Raw genomic sequence first — 20,296 nt, forward strand, 5'->3', positions numbered from 1 at the left:
ATATGTGCCCGAGTGACACTCTGATTCCCTTTCTCATTAATTAGCAAGTTCATAAATTTTTTAAAATATATTTTAAAATCTGATTATTTGATTAAAAATCCTTTTATATGAAGAAAGAGAAACTAATATTTCAAAGTTCAAAATATGGATTAAGTCAGAGTCTCATTGTAACTAGTCATAAAAAATAAAAATACCATCATACCACATTATTACGTAACAAGTCCAGTGCCTGTTGCTGACTTTGGTAGAGTGGGTGTCTTCTGTCAGGCTTCAGCGTATGATGTGGCTTCTTTTCAACTGGATCATCAAGTTCAAATGTTGGTGAACTGGTGTCCACCAGTTGTGAGATATTTGGTACAAATATGAAAGGCTTAAAAACAGATCTAAAGGAAAGTATTATATTGACATGTGAGGATACAAAAAAAAAATTCAACATTGCTCCAAATCTCTTAAAATCCCCTCTAGTTACAAGCTTTTGTTACAACTCAATTTGTTCCTTTCACATTAGTTATACCTCAGTACACTACACTCTCCTGTGGAGGCAGAGGACCATACATCCTTTAGTTTTATATTCCCGTGAATTAAAAAAAATTAAAAAGGCATAGCACATAAGAAAATGACAGACTAAAACCAGAACAGAAAACTATTATAAATCCATAATAAAGTTAATATAAAATTGTCAATTTTTATAACACATTTTTGCCTGGTAAAATCAATAGCTTAATGATTCTACCCTACCTGTGATGGTTTCCTGTGTATTTTGTGATTTTACCTTTCAGGATCAGGAGTTCCTGTAAAGAAGTGAATGCAAGGAAGACTGGAGTCTTTAGGTAAAATTGAAACCATGCTTGCAGTAGTCAAGAATTCTCCTTCCATATTAATGCCACTTGGTTTATCTCGGAGAATTTCCATCATTGTTTCAACAGTTATGTTTCCTAAGGAAAAAATTTCAAAAAAAATTATCAGGCTGGTATACATACTGCAAGTGTAAAATGCTTTAACTGTGACATAAAACATGAGATATTCACCTACTTAGTATAAACTAAGAGCTCTATAATATTTATGTCACTATTAAAAGAAAAATTTTCATATAAAATGCAGAAAGTCTTAAAACCTTTACAGCAGGCAAAATCTGTGGAACTATGTAAGAAGAAATCAATCAGACAAAAAACACACTCCATTCCACTGTCCTAACAGAAAATTTAAAGAATTTTAATTTGGTTAGCAACAAGCTAATGATGTCAATAATTTATTTCTCAGTCCTGGGGGCCAAGCATTTAAGACAATGTTGTGCTGAGTTTCCAGTATTATATGTTCTCTGTAAAATAACTATTTTTCCTGTAATGATTTATGTGCCTGAAATAAATTCTCTTACATGAAAGTAAATTATAACCTGAGTGTGAATGACGGAGACAAAAGGTTATAGCTTAATAGAATATGTATATACCTAATTCTGATGGACTACTTAAAAATTTAAATTTCCCTGGAGAACTCTCAGAAGACTAGAAATGGATCTACCCTATGATCCTGCAATTCCTCTCCTGGGGGTATATCCTAAGGAACCCAACACACCCATCAAAAAGATCTGTGTACACATATGTTCTTAGCAGCACAATTTGTAATAGCCAAAACCTGGAAGCAACCCAGGTGTCCAACAACAGAAGAGTGGCTGAACAAGTTGTGGTCTATATACACAATGGAATACTACTCAGCTATAAAAAATGGTGACATAACCATTTTCAGCCAATCTTGGATGTACCTTGAAAAATTCATGTTGAGTGAAATAAGTCAGAAACAGAAGGATGAATATGGGATGATCTCACTCTCAGGCAGAAGTTGAAAAACAAGATCAGAAGAGAAAACACAAGTAGAACCTGAACTGGAATTGGCAGATTGCACCAAAGTAAAAGACTCTGGGGTGGGTTGGGGGGAGAATACAGGTCCAAAAAGACTGACAGAGGACCTAGTAGGGTTGTATTGTTATATGGAAAAGTGGGAAATATTATCCATCTACAGACTATTGTATTTACTGTTGGATGTAAAACATTAATTCTCCAATAAAGAAATTTTTTAAAAAATTTAAATTTCCACTGTGTATGTGAAAATAGAATCTGCATTCATGTGGAAAGTTAATTTTTTTAGAAAAATAGGGGGGAAATCTATTTTATCTCTTTAATAAACATATGTCTTTTTCTAGACAGCACCAGAACCACACACTAGGAAGGCATTTCTAGCAGAAAATTTAAAAAACAAACTATGTTATATAATATTCTGTTCTTTGCTATGCATACCTATAATTTAAAAAATATGGTTAAGGATCTAACTACCTTACAGTGAGGTAAACAGTCTTACCCCTATACAGTACGGTCCTCCAAAAGTGGTCAAATCATCATATGGCATACTTCTCTTCCTCAAACAAAACAAAAACTAAAAATATATACACTGCTAAGATAAGTCAACACTGGCTTTAAGGCCTTTTGAGTTTTTGTCAGACTTTTTTTGTAGACTTTCTTTCCTCAGTTTCTTTATTTAGATCCCTGATGACCTGGCCACTTGGTGTTTCATTCTCACCTTCAAACAGTGAGTCTTACTCCAATAGCTTTTATAATTATTCTCAGAGATAGTTATTCTAGTACTAGCTATTTCCTCATAACCAGAGGCAGAAATCACATTCTGAACTTTTATCAGTCCTAAACAGTCGTACCCCCTTATCCACTTATTTCAAGTCCCCCACTAGATGCTACCAAATCCCCCACCTTCAGGGGGACAGCTTCATGATAAGTGATGCAGGCTGCAAGGGTCTCTCCTCTATCTCCCCCTCCCCTTTCCATTTCTCTTTGTCTCTATCAAAAACATATAAATGGGGAGCCTGGTGGTAGCACAGCGGGTTAAGTGCACGTGGCGCCAAGCACAAGTTCCAGTGTAAGGATCCTGGTTCGAGCCCCCAGATCCCTACCTGCAGGGGAGTCGCTTCACAGGCGGTGAAGCAGGTCTGCAGGTAGACGTCTGTCTTTCTCTCCCCCTCTCTGTCTTTCCCTCTTCTCTCCATTTCTCTCTGTCCTATCCAATAACGACATCAATAACAACAACAATAACTTACAACAATAAAAAAATAACAAGGGCAACAAAAGGGAAAATAAATAAATATAAAAATTTTTAAATATATATAAATGATATTTTTAAAAGATTTAAAGAAAAATAGGCACAGTGAGAGATTAATGACTAAGATAGAAGAATTACATTAATACAACATAATAAAATCATTTGCTCTCTGTCTTTCAAAATATCTTATTTTACATAGTATTTACATAATATGGCCACAGGAACCTGAAGTCACAGGAAGCAAAACTAGTGGATAATAGTGTGCTGTTGGGGAGTGGGAGGTGGTGCGTCCAGTTGAGCACACATGTTACCATGTGCAAGGCTCTGGGTTCAAGCACCTGGTCCCCACCTGCAAAGAGGTAAGCTTCACAAGTGGGAAAGCAGGGCTGCCGGTGTCTACACAATACAGTCCTCCAAAAGTAGTCAAAATCTCTGTCTCCCCTTTCATCTCAATTTCTCTGTGTCTATACAGTAAGTGAATAAGTAAAATGCTAAAAAAAAATAATAATAGTAGGGGCTCAGACGGTAGCACAGTGGGTTAAGCGCACATGGTGTGAAGCGCAAGGACCTGCGTTCAAGCCCGGGCTCCCCACTTGCAGGGGAGTCACTTCACAGGCAGTGAATCAGGTCTGCAGGTGTCTATCTTTCTCTCCCCCTCTCTGTCTTCCCCTCCTCTCTCCATTTCTCTCTGTCCTATCCAACAACAACAGTAATGACAACAACAATAATAATGACAGCAACAATGATAAACAACAAGGGCAACAAAAGGGAAAAAAAATAGTCTACAGGAGCAGTGGATTCGTAGTGCAGACACTGAGCCCCAGCAATAACCCTGGAGGCAAATAATAATAATAATAACAACAACAACAACAGTAACAGTGTGCTGCTTTGTCATGTATGTAACCCAAGTTCAAGCTCGGCCCCCAGTGCACTGAAAGAAGCTTGGGTGCTGTGATCCATTTACTCTCTCTCTCTGCCTCTGTCTAAAAACAAACAAAATGTTATGTTTCCATTTTAAATATCAGTCACTGCTACCCAGAAATACTATGAAATTCTTTTTTTTAATCATTTTATTTATTTGTTATTGATAGAAACAGAGAGAAATTGAGAGGAGAGGGGGAGATAGAGAGACACCTGTAACCCTACTTCATCATTCATGAAGCTTCCCCCTACAGGTGGGGATCAGGGGCTTGAACCCTGGTCCTTGCGTACTGTGATGTGAGCGCTTAACCAGCTGCGCCACCACCTGGCCCCTGAAATTCTTAATAATAGTAATGAACAGTGGTGCACCCATAGTGTTAAAAGTAGATAAAAAACAAACAAACAAAAAAAAGCACAGTGGTTGGAAAAGTAACTCAGTGATAGAGGTATGAAGTCCTGAGTTCAATCCCTGGTACCAAAATTAAAACACAAAACTCATCAAATTAGATATATTCAAATACTTGGTATGGAAATGTTTAATTATTTCATTAAAATCAAATTCTAAAGAAGCTAATTACTTTAACGTATTTGATTGACTAGAAGTATTTGAATCTTTTCTCTCAAACTCTACTAAATGACAGTAACAAAATTAAAAAGTGGAAAAAAATCTCGAAGGGTGGAGTCGGGCCGGTGGCGCAGCGGGTTAAGCGCACGTGGCGCAAAGCGCAGGGACCGGCTTAAGGATCCCGGTTGGAGCCCCCAGCTCCCCACCTGCAGGGAGTCGCTTCACAGGCGGTGAAGCAGGTCTGCAGGTGTCTGTCTTTCTCTCCCTCTCTCTGTCTTCCCCTCCTCTCTCCATTTCTCTCTGTCCTATCCAACAACGGCGACAACAATAAAGCAAGGGCAACAAAAGGTAATACATAAATTAATTAATTTTTAAAAAATCACAAAGAGTATATGAAAATCAAGAATTCCCCCATATCTATGATATGGGAATAATCAAAAGAAAAATACAGTGAGACTGTACTCAAATTACAATTTAATATTTCAAATTATAAAATAAAATGAACTTCCTTCAAATAATCTGGTCTTCGGCTCTCAGCTAAGCATACAGGCTATTAATTATTTTATAGTAAATTGTTTAGTAGTAAAGTTTTAGCTTCTTCATAGTAAGTTTTACTACAAATTCGACAGTGTATACATAACTTGTTAAAGAAGCAATATATTCCTTTGAATTTTGAAAAATGCAGGATGGAAAAAAAAGTACATCTGAAACCAGTTCTGAATACGAAGACAAAGCAATAAAGCGAAAGACCACATTCCCTGTCTAATCTGTCAGGCACACAGCTTTAACACCTAGTGAGACTTTAAAATGATTCAAATAAAAATTCATATAAATGGTTTTAATGAAAACCGTGTCAGATCCATAACACTCTGATAATACAGGTATTATGAAAATGTTTTCTGTCTTCTAAACCTACAATTCTCAAAACGAAAGGAGGATTTACATGACCACTTGAGTAAAATAGATATAAGTAATCCACTAGCAAGCATTGAATAAGTACTGAGACTACAGTGACAGGGTTCACTGAAATAAATGCAAAACACAGGGTGCAATTTTACAGCAATTTAAACTAGTTATTTAAGATACATGAGTGAATATAGATACAATTTGGATGGAAACGCAGGCAGTTAATAGCTATCAGGTAGCGAAAAGAAGAGACACAGGCTTTTCCATCTAGAAAAATCATGGGGAAAAATTAAACATAATGTACTAGCAGATTTCCTATGAAGGTATCAAAAAGATATTTCATCTTTGACAAAGTACATATATTACATACACAGAACATATTTTAGCATTTTTCTAAACATATCTATCCATATAAATTTAAATAATCTGCCTGGAAATTAATATTAAGAAACTTTACAGAAAAAATTTATAGGGCAAAATACTTTATAAATTAAAGTGTAAGATACTTCAGCACTTTAAAAACAGTAAGACTGAAATATTGTGGGAAAAAAATCTATCACAAACTTTTCTTTTTTCTTTTTTGCCTCCAGGGTTATCGCTGGGCCTTGGTGCCCGCACTACGAATCCACTGCTCCTGGAGGCTATTTTTTCCCTTTTTTTGTCCTTGTTGTTTATCGTTGTTATTGTTATAATTATTGTTATTGCTGTGTTGTTGTTGGATAGGACAAAGAGAAATGGAGGAGGGGAAGATAGGGAAGGGGAGAGAAACATAAGACACCTGTAGACCTGCTTCACTGCTAGTGAAATGACCTTCTGCAGGTGGGGAGCCGGGGGGAGCAAACCTGGATGCCTAACGCTGGTCCTTGCGCTTGGCGCCGTGTGCGCTTAACCTGCTTCCCTACTGCCCAACCCTCTTCTTTCTTTTTTTTTATAACCAGAGCACTGCTCAGCTCTGGCTTATGGTGGTGCGGGAGATTGAACTAGGACTTTGGAGCCTCAGGCATGAGAGTCTTTTTGCATAACCATTGTGCTATCTACTCCCACCATACAGACTTTGCTACCATACCAAGAACCAGCGTAGGAATCCTGGTTCAAGCCCCCGCCTTCACAGGCAGTGAAGCAGGTCTGCTGGTATCTGTCTTTTTCTCCCCCTCTCTGTCTTCCCCATTTCTCTGTCCTATCCAAAGACAGCAATAACAACAACAACAATAATAATAACCACAACAATGATAAAAACAACAAGGGCAAAAGGGGAAAAAATAGTCTCCAAGAGCAGTGGATTCGTGGTATAGGCACCGAGCCCCGGCAGTAACCCTGGAGCAAAAAAAAAAAAAAAAACTTCCCTGAACAACCCCACCAATGTGTCCTGGAGCTCCCCAGAGCCCCACCCCACTAGGGAAAGAGAGAGGCAGCTGGGAGTATGGATCCACCTGTCAACACCCATGTTCAGCGGGGAAGCAATTACAGAAGTCAGACCTTCCACCTTCTGCATCCCACAATGACCCTGGGTCCATACTCCCAGAGGAATAGAGAATGGGAAAGCTATCAGGGGAGGGGATGGGATACGGAGTTCTGGTGGTGGGAATTGTGTGGAGTTGTACCCCTCTTATCCTATGGTCCTGTCAGTGTTTCCTTTTTATAAATAAAACAAAATTTAAAAAAATATCTTTTTAAAGAATCATTCCTTATACAACAGATTCAATGTATACATTATGTATACATTACATTTGCATGTATTTTTTCATTTTGACACTATTTTAAAAGATTAAATTACCCTTGTATTTATTCAGAAGCTTGTAGCCCTCACAGAATCTGCCTGGTGAAGTGGTCATCTTGGCTGTGTCAAGGTAAGAGTACGTTGCTGCAAAATCAAACTCCTTTTGGCCATCCCACCAGCCTTTCTGCTTAGCGTGGTTTCTCATATCTGGGTGTTCCCGATCAATCTTGGTTGTTATAGAAAGCTGATTAGAAATATTACGAACTCCCTCTATTCTCAAAGAAGAGCAAAAGGAAGAAGAAAAAGATCAACTCTCTTAGTCACCATATGAATACAAATATAGGCTTCTAACATTTGTACCAAGTACATCTAATAACATATTCAAGAAGATAAATTATTTTTACATAAAACTTTATTTTCAGATTCACAGGCAGTTATAAGAACAGAGATCCTGGTAGCATCTTGAATAGTACTGACAACCAGAATCCTGATAATAACACAACCAAGATATAAGATCTTTCCATGTCCATAATTTCTTGTGTTGTCCTTTTAGAATCACATGTTTTGGGGACCAGGTGGTGGTACACAAGGTTGAGCACACAGGCTCACCATGCACAAGGGCTGCAGGTGTCTCTCTGTCTCCCTCCCTCTCTATTACCCTTTTCCCTCTCAATTTCTGGTTGTCTCTAGCAAATAAATAAAGATAATTTTAAAAAATAAATAATAAAAATTCAATCTAAAAAGATGTGGTAGAGTGGGGAGAGGTCAGGTCCTGGAACATGATGGCAGAGGAGGACCTAGTGGGGGCTGAATTGTTAGGTGGAAAAATGAGAAATGTTACGCATGTACAATCTATTGTATTTTACTGTTGACTGTAAACCACTAATCCCCCAATAAAGAAATTTTAAAAAGAAGTAGTAGTAAAGGCAAAACAGACCAGTTGGATAGCTGATTTGCCATGTGAGTGATGCAGATTTAAGTCCAGTGCCAAATGCACTGAAGGAAGCCACCGTGTTGTAGTGTCTAGTGTCTATGTACCTATCTCTCTCTCTCTATCTGTCTAATCTCAACAACAAAGTATGTTGCCATACTTGTACATGTGGCAGTATTCTAGCCAAAAAGTATTGAACTAAAAATCAGGATGAAGACATTAAATTCTAAAAAAAAAAGAAAAGATTAAATTCTAAGTCTTTCACTCACTGCTATGAGTAAATCACTTCATATTGGTGGACTTTCTCACTTGAAAACTGAAAAGAAAATAAGGTAACAAAGAAATTATTTTGAAAAATGTAAGGCATTCTGAAATAATCAAATCATATTATTTTACTTAATGATATCAACACTCCCCTTTCCTCAGTTCCATACCTATATATAATAAAAAATGTTAGAATTCAATCCAAAGTTAAAAGAGTAAGAAATGGTAAACTTAGTAAAAAGTGAAAAAGTGGTGGTAAGGGAGGTGGTGCAGTGGGTAAAGCACTGGACTATCAAGCATGAGGTCTCAAGTTCAATCCCCAGCAGCACATGTACCAGAATGATATCTGGTTCATTCTCTCTCTCCTCCTATCTTTCTCACAAATAAATACATAAAAATCTTTTTAAAAAAAAATGTAGTGAAAAAAAAATGTAGTGAAATAATCTTTTTTCTTTATTGGGGGATTAATGGTTTACTGTCAAAAGTAAAATACAGTGGTTTGTACATATGTAACATTTCTCAGTTTTCCACATAACAATTCAACCCCCTCTAGGTCCTTCTCTGCCATCATGTTCCAAGACCTGAACCCTTCCCCCACCCCAGAGTAAATACAGTCTTAAAAAAAAAAAAAAAGTGAAAAAGTGGAGCATAATGAGACAGCATAATGGTTATTAAAAAAAAAAAAAAAAAAAAGAGGGAGTCGGGCTGTAGCGCAGCGGGTTAAGCACAGGTGGCGCAAAGCACAAGGACCGGCACAAGGACCGGCATAAGGACCCCGCTTCCAACCCCAGCTCCCCACCTGCAGGGGAGTCGCTTCACAGGCGGTGAAGCAGGTCTGCAGGTGTCTATCTTTCTCTCCCCTCTCTGTCTTCCCCTCCTCTCTCCATTTCTCTGTCCTATCCAACAACGACAACAACAATAATAACTACAACAATAAAACAACAAGGGCAACAAAAGGGAATAAATAAATATAAAAAAAAAATTTTTTTTTTAAAAAAGGAAAAAAAGGTGGGGATGGGGCAGGCAGTGGCACACCGGGTTAAGCACATATGGTACGAAGTACAAGGACCCACGCAAGGATCTAGGTTCAAGCCCCTAGTTCCCCACCTGCAGGGGGTCACTTCACAAGCGGTGAGGCAGGTCTGCAAGTGTCTGCAGGTCTCTCTTCCTATCTTCCCCATTAAAAAAATAATAATAATAATGGCCACAGGATCAGTGGATTCATAGTGCAGGCACAGAGCTCCAGCAATAACCCAGGAGGCAAAAAAAAAAAAAAAAAAAAAAAAAACCAGGCCGGGTGGTGGCACACCTGGTTAAGGAGACATGCTACAATGCGCAGGGACAGGTTTCCAGCCCAGGGTCCCCTACCTGCAGGGGGAAACTCTGGAAGTGGTGAAGCAGGGTTGTAGGTATCTTTGTCTCTCCCCTCTGTATCACTCCCTTCCCTCTCAATTTCTGGCTGTCTCTACCCAATAAACAAATAGAGAAAGAAAAAAAGAGAGAGAGAGAGAGAAAAAAAAAACTGGAGCCAAGTGAGAGCTCACTTGGTACACAGTACACACTATAACATGTTTGAGGACTCAGGGTTGAACGCCCAGCACCAAGCCCAGCACCAAGGGAAAGCTCCATGAGTGGTGGACCACTGCCATGATGTCTCTCCTCTATCTCTGAAATTCAAAGAAAAGAAAAATTAGAATGCACTGGGACAGTGTGACTGTGTTGGGACGAGGCCACAAAGGCACCAAAAAGAAATGTGGGGGAGGGCTCAGGGTCTGGAACATGATGGCAGAGGAGGACCTAGAAGGGGTTAGTGTCATGTGGAAAACTGAGAAATGTTACACAAACTGTTGTATTTTACTGATGACTACAAACCGTTAATCCCACAATAAAGAAAATTTTAAAAAGTGGAAAAGTTCTATAAAACAGCCAAGAACTGCTGCATGAAAATACAAATTATATGAAATTTACATTCCTAAAAAATGAAATTTGTATTCATACATATGATAAAGTGATAACACTACTGTTTTGTTTCTTTTTTTTTTTTAAAGATTTCATTTATTTATTTATGAGAAAGGAGAGAGAAAGAACCAGACATCACTCAGCTACATGTGCTGCTGGGGATCGAACTCAGGCCCTCATGCTTAAGGGTCCAATGCTTTATCCTCTGCAACATCTACCAGACCACCTTTTTCTCAGTTTCAAGGAAGCTCTTTATAGAACTTTTTCACTGTATGTTCTTTCACATGTTTTTTTTTTTTTCCTGCAGTTCAACTCTTCACTGCACTGAATCATTAATCTTGAAAGGCAATGAAATGCAATGTCTGTAACTAAGGGGGTATTTTAGTTTGTAAAAAGAAATTAATTCCTGAAAAGGCATCCATACCTTGTACTTTTTCTGCCGCCCAATACTTCCCTGCAGTCTCCAGAATCCAGGCTTCACTCCTGTCAGCTATCAGGAAGCTGTTGTGATAGCTGAATAGCATGGTACCTTCTGAGCAGTTTCCACCCTGGCCATGTTTTTCTAATAAATCAACAATAACATTGAGGGCTTTTTCAGCTGTATCAGCTCTCTCAAGGCCAAGCCTAAAATCAACATAATAACATCAGGTTAAAATAAAATTTCATCATTTTTTCCTTAAATAATTTCATGTACAAAGGATTTTATGTTTATATTCAAAGTGAAACTTCTTTCAAGTTAACAGAAAAACTGCTATACAACTTCTAAGCTATTCTTTCTGAAGTTCATTTGTAATCATGAAAACAAAGTGTTTGGAGTCAAGCAGTTCAAATTCCATATTCCATTTAATTCAGTATTCCATTCCAGTTGTGTAATTTATTGGTCATTTCCTTTACCACCAAAACTCGCCTGTAAAATGAGGATTAAAGTTTATAATGTATAGTTTTTATATACTTCCATACTGTGACAGTTATGGCATGATAAAGTATATTAATATTTCCAATCAAATGTTTCCAACTTGTTCCCTTTCCGAAGTAATGATATTTGGGATATCTATACATTAAAGCATTTTACACCAGCTATAATAAAGTATTATAGTCCAAAGAACAACAATAGGAAGAGTTAGACCAAAATTCAAATATATAAGCAATTTAAAAAAATATTTCATTTAATTTTTTGAGAGAGATGCAGACACATACAGAGAGAGAGAGATGCAGACACATACAGAGAGAGAGAGACGCCAGAATACTGCTCAGCTCTGGCTTATGGTGATAGGGGGATTGAACCTGGGACTTTGGAGCCTCAGGCATGAGAGCCTCTTTGCATAACCATTATGCAGTCTACCCCTACCCTCATGTAAGCAAACTTTATAGTGCAAGAACATAACAGAGACAACCTGACAAGGTCCATGCCCAGCAGTGCCTCTTCATCACAGACTGCTTCTCTCCCCCACACAGCTTCATTCCCAATGCAAACTCCATGCTCATTGGCTCCCATTTCTGCTCCCCATAACCAAGCTGGGCGACTAAGGACAACAGCATATGTTTCAGGAACTTGTTCAATTTCTATGTAGGTACACTTTAAAAAAAAAAAAAAAAGATATAGCAATGAGTAAGATGTGATGCCATATATCTTGGAGAGGTGTGGAACTGAAGACTTGTGACAACCACCTTAATTAAATTAATGTTTTCTAAATAAAGTAATTTTTAAAAAAGTGATAGCAGGGAGTCGGGCGGTGACGCTGCGGGTTAAGCACATGTGGCGCAAAGCGCAAGGACCAGCATAAGGATCCTGGTTTTAGCCCCCGGCTCCCCACTTGCAGGGGAGTCACTTCACAGACGGTAAAGCAGGTCTTTCTCTCCCTCTCTCTGTCTTCCCCACCTCTCTCCATTTCTCTCTGTCCTATCCAACAACATCAGTAACAACAACAATAATAACTACAACAACAATAAAACAACAAGGGCAACAAAAGGGAAAATAAATAAATTTTTAAAAATAATAAAAACAAAGTCATAGCAATAACCCGAAGATTAATGAAGCTGTTGAAGTTCAGAGTCTTAAAGATCAAGACATGATCATTATGAAAGAGATAACTGAAATATAAGTAAATTGAAATTCTCAATAATAAAGACTATTCTTGTGGTCTGGGAAGTGGCAAAGTGGATAAAGCATTAGACTCTCAAGCATGAGGTCCTGAGTTTGATCCCTGGCAGCACATGTACCAGAGTGATGTCTGGTTCTTTCTCTCTCTTCCTATCTTTCTCATTAATAAATAAATAAAATATTTTTTTAAAAAATACTCTTAAAACAGATTCAGAAATTTTTCATTCTGGAGTTACACATCATTCAAATACTTGCTGAATACACACTAAATGGTGGTCTATAAGATGTTTTAGTGACAAAGATGAATCAGATGAAGATCTTGTTTGCAAGAAACTGAGACTTGTAAAATAACTAGTATGTAATAAAATATGTTTAAAGGCAATGAAGACAAGTGAGTGTAAGAAACTACGAAAATTCAGGAGAGAGATGCCTTCTAGTTATGAAACCCAGAAGCACTTTGCAAAGGAAAATGTACATGACTTGAAGCTTAACAAAAAAAGTTCTCATTCTTTTTTTTTTTTTTTAAAGATTTTATTTATTTATTTATGAGAAAGATAGGGGAGAGAGAGAAAGAACCAGACATCACTCTGGTACATGTGCTGCCAGGGATTGAACTCAGGACCTCATGCTTGAGAGTCTAGTGCCTTAGCCACTGCGCCACCTCCTGGACCACAAAGTTCTCATTCTTAATGTTCAGTGTTTCTTAATTATGATGTAAGTTCTATGTGGTATCCCATATGGAAATGGCACTAGGGGGCAGGAAAGTAGCTTCCTTGCATAATACAATGCACTGCTTTGCCATGTATGTGACCCAGGTTTGAGCCTGGTCCCACTGCTTTGAAGGAAGCTTTAGCGTTATGCTCGCTCTCTCTCTCTCTCTCCCTCCCCCCCTCTCCCTTTTTCTCCCTTTTTGTGTCTGTCTCTGTCTGAAATAGTCATCTTGAAGCAGTGAAACCCCAGTGATGACCCCCCAAAAAAGGAAATTATATTAGGGTATTGTCATGGAAGCGTAGATCACATGTAAAGTTATCCCTCTGGTATGTCCACAGCTGTGAGAAAAATGAGAACCATTAGTTGATAGGATAGGATAGAATGAATCACAACAAAAGAAAATAGGCTGGGTATATAAAAACCACATAATATTTAACGTTATAATGTTCATTAAATGAAATATTAAAACTTCAAATATTTGATCAAAGGATTGATAATTAATTTAATAATTATTATTAAATAATATAAATACAATTATAACAAGATTATAATTGTCTTTTCAACTTCCTCCAAGTCACTGATAAAATACTAGATATTTAGGTCTGGCTGAAATTATTTTTCAGGGAGTCCAGCGGTAGCGCAGCGGGTTAAGCGCAGGTGGTGTCAAGTGCAAGGACTGGCGTGAGGATCCCAGTTCGAGCCCCCGGCTCCCCACCTGCAGGGGAGTCACTTCACAGGCGGTGAAGCAGATCTGCAGGTGTCTGTCTTTCTCTCTCCTTCTGTCTTCCCCTCCTCTCTCCATTTCTCTCTGTTCTATCCAACAACGACATCAATAACAACAACAATAATAACTACAATAATAAAAAGGGCAGCAAAAGGGAATAAACACATAAATATTAGTGACCTGGGAGGTGGAACAATGGATAAGCATGAGATCCCGAGTTCAACCCCCGGCAGCACATGTACCAGTGTGATGTCTGGTTCCTTCTCTTCTCCTATCATGCTCATTAATTAATAAATAAAATATTAATTAAGTAAATAAACATTACATATATACATAGGAATTATTTTTCACATTTAAATTCTTGAATTTTTAATGTTTATAATCACTGCCAAATAGATAACTAATGATAGAGATAAAAATAACTTTGATATTTTAAAGACACTTTATTATTAACAAAACATGTATTTCGCTTACCTTAAGACGTCTCAGGCTATCATGAACTGCAGCAGGAAAATAAACTACCTCTTGCACTTCATCACACAGTCTATCTGAATTTTTTCCAAAAATAATTCTGTTACCAACGGTTGCTGGAGGTAAAGCCACAAACGTGTCACAGGAATATGGTTCCATTTTAAAAAAAGAACTGAAAACCACATGCAATAGAAGAATCAAAAGAAAAACATATTTTAATATATACATGAGGTTTACTTGAATAAGAAATATAATAAACTACGAAAAAAATCAATAAGAAAATGAACTGGTGAAGCATTAATGAGACAATGCTAGCGACCTCCTTCTAATCTATAGGTCACATTTACCTACTGCAGTTATGTTTCTCCTGAAGTCGTCCCTGAATTTCCTTACACTGTGTCTACGTAGATTTGGGGGTTCTCTGTATATAACTTCACTACTGAAAAGACTATATGCTACTGTATTGGTGCACATATTGAATCCCCTTATTGGACAGCAAGAGCCTTGCAAGCTGGGAGTCTGTCTTACTAATTCTTGTATTGTTATCACTGGAAATTTCTTTTCTTTTCTTTTCTTTCTTTCTTTTCTTTTTTATTTAAATATATATTTTTAATTTTTTATATTTATTTATTTATTCCCTTTTGTTGCCCTTGTAGTTTTATTGTTGTAGTTATTAATATTGTTGGATAGGACAGCGAGAAACAGAGAAAGGAGGGGAAGACAGAGAGGGGAGCCAGGGCTCGAAAGGGGATCCTTATCCAGTCCTTGCGCTTTGCGCCTCCTTTCTTTCTTTCTTTCTTCCTTCCTTTCTTTCTTTCTTTCTTTCTCTCTCTCTTTCTTTCTTTCCTTCTTTCTTTCTTTCTCCCAGAGTACTGCTCAGCTCCGGCTTATGGTAGTTCAGGGGATTGAACCTGGGATCTCAGGAGACCCAGACCTGAGAATCTCTGCAGAATTATTATGCTATCTACTCTACTCCCATCCTCACTGGAAATTTTCTAATGAAAAAGTCTTAATATCATTTACCTAGTACTTTCCTCAATGAAAGAAAGGAGTCTTCTTCTTTTTTTTTTTTTTTTATTTAAGAAAGGATTAATTAACAAAACCATAGGGTAGGAGGGGTACAACTCCACACAATTCCCACCGCCCAATCTGAAAGGAGTCTTCTATGAGCTGGAAAAGAATACACAAAATTATAATATTAATAAGGCTGAAATTCTGAAACATCATTGAAACAAAAATATAACGATAAGATTCCAAATTATTGCTAGTTCCAGGAAAAAGTCCACATATACAATTGTAAATCTTACTAGTAAAAGAAAAGTTTATCTTTGGGTTCTTTTGCATGTTTGTTTATTTGCCATCAAGGGTATCACAGGCCTGGGTATCTGCACAATGACTTTACTATTCCCAGAAGCCTCTCTTCACTTTTCCTCTCTCTCTTTTTCCCTCACAGAGACAGAAGTAGGGAGAGAAAGTGAACCCTGCAGTAATGTTCTATCACTCGTGACTTGACCCCAGGTCCTCAGCGCATGGTAATGTATGTGTCATTGCCCAGCCCCGTCTATACTTGAAATTTATACAATCTTCCTTTTTAATGGAATAGAGGTATTTCCATCTTTCTGTTAGCCTCCAAGATGCACAGACTCTTTTAAAAAAATATTTATTTGTTTATTTATTCCCTTTTGTTGCCCTTGTTGTTGTTATTGATGTCATCGTTGTTGGATAGGACAGAGAGAAATGGAGAGAGGAGGGGAAGACCGAGAGGGGGAGAGAAAGACAGACACCTGTAGACCTGCTTCACCACCTGTGAAGCGACAACCCTGCAGGTGGGGAGCCGGGGGGTTCGTCCTTGTGCTTTGCACCACGTGTGCTTAACCCGCTGCACTACCACCGAACTCCCAATGCATAGACTCTTTAGACAATTTACATTTTTCCCTTCATTTTTACTTGGAATAACTTTACCTAAGCAAATACTAGTAATTAAAAAATAATAATAATAACTGGGGTGGGCCAGGTCACACATGTTGCATTGTGTAAGGACCTGGGTTTGAGCCCGGGTCCCCACCCGCAGGGGGAAAGCTTCACAAGTGGTGAAGCAGTGCTGCAGGTGTCTCTCTGTCTCTCTCCTTCTCTACCTCCCCCTCCCTCTCAATTTCTGTATTTCTCTATCAATAAATAAAAATTTGAAAAAAAATTATAATAAATGGGGCTGGCGGGGCAGGGGGTGGCGCTCGTAGTAGAGTGTACATGTTACAATGTGCAAGGACCTGGGTTCAAGCCCTAACCTTCACCTACTTTACTGCAGGTTGTCTCTCTCGAGCCCCATCTTCCCTCTCTCTCTATTTCTGTCCAATAAATAACAAAATAAAATATTAAAAATAAATAAATGGGACCGAGGAGATTGCGTAATGGTTTTGCAAAAGGCCTTCATGACTGAGGCACCACAGTTCCCGCTGTTCAATCCCTAGAACCACCATAAACCAGAGCTGGTGATGATGATGATGAAGGGACTGGGAGGTAGCTCACTTTACCATGTGTGAGGACCTCCAGTCCAGCCCTGGTCACCACAAAGTTGTCCAACACATTGCATCAGAGGAAGCTGCTTGAAAGGTGATGGAACAGTGCTGTGGTGTCTCTCTCTGTGTCTCTATCTGAAACTAAAAGGAAAAAAAGCCCACCGGGAGCAAAGCTCCTAAAATAAACATATGATTTTAAGGAGACAGAATTGATTACAGAAAAAAGAAGAAGAAGAAAAAAAAAACAGCTTCAGTGTGAAACTTCTAAAATTCTTTTCTCAATGATGGAAACCGAGGCAACAATTGCTTCTGCTTTGTTCTCTGTATTTTCAACCTTTTAAGTCCTGGAACATCTTCTATTTTGAATGTTCCACTGATGCTTAACCTATTTAACTTCTCTATGCTTCCCGCCTCAAGGTGCTATAACATGAGTTTAAGAAGTCAAGACATAAATATGTTTGCACAGTGCATACAACATGGCAGACACTTATATGAAAGTTCTTTGACAGAAGAGTAAATTTCACACAAAGGGGTTTTATAATTGACCTCATAAACTCCGCCAGAGGGTTTGATCAGCAGATGTGTTACAGTCTTAGCAGCCATATATGCACGCACAACGTTGGAATCTCAAGGGCTGTCAAGCTGCACTAGCTGATCTGAGCTTAACTGCGGTCAAATCAAAGACTGAATGGAGCACACTGTCTAGTGGTGAAGACCCTCTGGCCCATTTAGGCGGGCCCCTACGCCTACACTGAACTTCTCTGTCCCAGACTCTTGGAAACAGAGTTGGCAGTCAGCTGAGGTCAAGAACAAACACCTCATCACAGACCCCTGCAAGCGTCAACCCGGCTTTGACCTAGCACGTTATGATTGGGCCCTCCTCAATCGCTCGAACAGGCCATGGCCGGTGCGCCGCTATGTTCCATCGCTGGGGAGCCAGAGACGACCCGAACTGCCCCTGCGGCTCCAGACAGACTATGACCCACATAGTCAACGACTGCCACCTCTCCGGATTCAAAGGAGGTCTCGAAACTTTACATCAGGCTCAACCTGACGCTGTTCACTGGCTACGGAAGAAGGGCAAACGCTAGAAGAAGAATTTAGGCGGGGAACCAGCAGCGGGACTAAGTCACCGGGCAGGCGCAGCGGATCTTGAGACTCTAGTTCACACCGAGCGCTTTCAAAAACATCACTTCGTATCATCCCCCACAGAGGTGCTACAGTGAGGACGAGAACCTCTTTTCTTTTATATTATTTTATTTATTTATTTTTAACTAGAGCACTGCTCAGCTCTGGCTTACGGTGGTGCGGGGAATTGAACCTGGGACTTCGGAGCCTCAGGCATGAGAGTCTGTTTGCATAACCATTATGCTATCTACCCTCCGCCGGAGGACGAGAATTTCTGTCTTCATAACATTGATGAGGACATAGGTGCAGAAAAGTTTACAGGCACAGACTTAGAGGTCGCAGAGACAAAGCTTTCCAACTTGCAGCACCGCATGCAGAAGCAGCACCAACCAACTCGCATCCGCAGCGATGAGAAAGGAACTCAGCCCGGGAGCCTGCAGCTGCAGCCGCCTCGCTGACCCTGCCTTTCCAGGTCCTGAGCACGCCCGCTCCCCGTCCACGCCCCTCACCTGTCCCCGGGGTACCCAAAGAGACAGACCGAGAGAGAGCGGTACAGGCCAGCGGAGCCGCTAGTTACCGGAAGCTGTTACCTTTGACCCAGGAAGTTCTCGCTGCCACAAGAGGAGTACTTCCGGTTGGGCGCCAGAGTTTGTTTACGTTCGGTAGAGATCTGGCAGCTGCCTTTGTCACACCCAGGCTTCAAGATGGGGAAGTCTTTCGCAAATTTCATGTGCAAGAAGGACTTCCATCCTGCCTCCAAATCCAATATCAAAAAAGTGAGTAAAAGGAGCCGGGGAGGGTTCCGAGTGCCAACGTGCACCGTCGTTGAATGTAGACCTAAAGTTCTCGGGTTCTTGCTTCTCAGTCTTCGCTAAGAAACTCGCTTTTAAAGCTCGGTCTCTACGTTCATACTACACCGCTCACAAGACTAGTGGCCACGTCGTCGCTGTCCCTGTCGCTGTCATTCAGAGCCATAACATCTGGAGACTGGCTAAGACAGCAGAGTCTTTAGCAGATTCTGGTGGCGTTTGTTGGTTTGCTGAGTTTGCCCTGGCAAACAGTGGCAACATAGGAAGCGTTCAGCCTTTGCTGTCATAACTGAACTAGAGTTGCCCTAACACAGTCACTTCCATTCCTCAGACCTTGGATAAAGCATTACATATTCCTGACCCTCTGTAAATTAAGGATTGACCGGTGCTAGTCGCTTTACTTGTTAGATTGTGATGAGGACTAAATAAATATGGCGTGGATAAAAGATTTGGGACTGGGAGTCGGGCTGTAGAGCAGCGGGTTAAGCGCAGGTGGCGCAAAGCACAAGGACCGGCATAAGGATCCCGGTTCGAACCCCGGCTCCCCACCTGCAGGGGAGTCGCTTCACAGGCGGTGAAGCAGATCTGCAGGTGTCTATCTTTCTCTCCTCCTCTCTGTCTTCCCCTCCTCTCTCCGTTTCTCTCTGTCCTGTCCAACAACAACGACAACAACAATAATAACTACAACAATAAAACAACAAGGGCAACAAAAGGGAATAAATAAATAAAATAAAATATTTTTAAAAAAAAGATTTGGGACAAAAGACAGAACACTGCTCACCGCAAAGAAGAAGAGCTTAATAAAATGTTAACTGCCTACACACATACTTATTCTTAGTATGCTGCTAAAATACACGTTTTCCCTAGGTTTTCATTCTTAGCCTACAGCCTGCATACTTTCTGTGCTTCCTACAGCAATGGCATCTGACTTCATGGTTATTAACACACACATCCTCTTTTTTCTACATGGTACTGTCAAATCTAGATCTCTCCCCCTAACTCAAGGCATTTCAAGACAACTGTATACTATACAATTAAATATTGATGTCCTCCAGGTATCTTAGACATATCCTAGCTGAAATGGAATTAACTGACCTAAATCTGCTTTTTTTTTTTTTTTTTTTACCAGAGCACTGCTCAGCTGTGGCTTATGGTGGTGTGGGGGGGTTGAACCTGGGACTTTGGAGCCTCAGGCACCAGAGTCTCTTTGCATAACCATTATGCTATCTATCCACCGCCCCAAATCTGCTCTTTTTATACATTTTTTGTCATGTAAGAAACATTTTATACATTTTGTCATGTAACACAACCCTTCATTCAGTGAACATTCCTTTCCCATAACCCTTTTTTCAAGTCAGCTAATAAATTCTTTATTACTTTTTTTTAATAACTAAATGGTTTTAAAATTTTTTTATTTATATTTTTCCATTTTTGTTGCCCTTGTTGTTTTCTATTGTTGTTGATGTTGTCA

The 20,296-nt window shown here is 39.3% G+C and overlaps 2 protein-coding genes across 3 annotated transcripts in view; one reads left to right on the forward strand and one right to left on the reverse strand.

The window, feature by feature from the left end:
• Positions 1-18,552, reverse strand: part of SCRN3 (secernin 3) — a 302,935-nt gene extending 284,383 nt beyond the window's left edge. The window contains exons 1-8 of one of the 2 annotated variants that reach the window (XM_007537527.3): positions 18,403-18,552; positions 15,396-15,431; positions 14,376-14,544; positions 11,760-11,941; positions 10,790-10,989; positions 7,269-7,481; positions 773-935; positions 203-383 (exon numbers count right to left, since the gene is read on the reverse strand). In XM_007537527.3, coding sequence (XP_007537589.2) covers positions 203-383; positions 773-935; positions 7,269-7,481; positions 10,790-10,989; positions 11,760-11,941; positions 14,376-14,531 — 1,095 coding nt within the window. In that variant the 5' untranslated portion in view covers positions 14,532-14,544; positions 15,396-15,431; positions 18,403-18,552. Of the gene's footprint in view, positions 1-202; positions 384-772; positions 936-7,268; positions 7,482-10,789; positions 10,990-11,759; positions 12,098-14,375; positions 14,545-15,395; positions 15,432-18,402 lie in introns of those variants that run through there. The other variant, XR_009545926.1, reaches the window with a different exon arrangement.
• Positions 18,553-18,628: 76 nt separating this feature from the next.
• The window catches only part of CIR1 (corepressor interacting with RBPJ, CIR1), a 43,596-nt gene continuing 41,928 nt past the window's right edge, over positions 18,629-20,296 (forward strand). The window contains exon 1 of the mRNA XM_060177694.1: positions 18,629-18,792. Coding sequence (XP_060033677.1) covers positions 18,721-18,792 — 72 coding nt within the window. The 5' untranslated portion in view covers positions 18,629-18,720. The remainder of the gene's footprint in view (positions 18,793-20,296) is intronic.

This window comes from Erinaceus europaeus, chromosome 18 (assembly GCF_950295315.1).
Source record: "Erinaceus europaeus chromosome 18, mEriEur2.1, whole genome shotgun sequence".
In the NCBI taxonomy this organism is placed as follows: Eukaryota; Metazoa; Chordata; class Mammalia; order Eulipotyphla; family Erinaceidae; genus Erinaceus; species Erinaceus europaeus.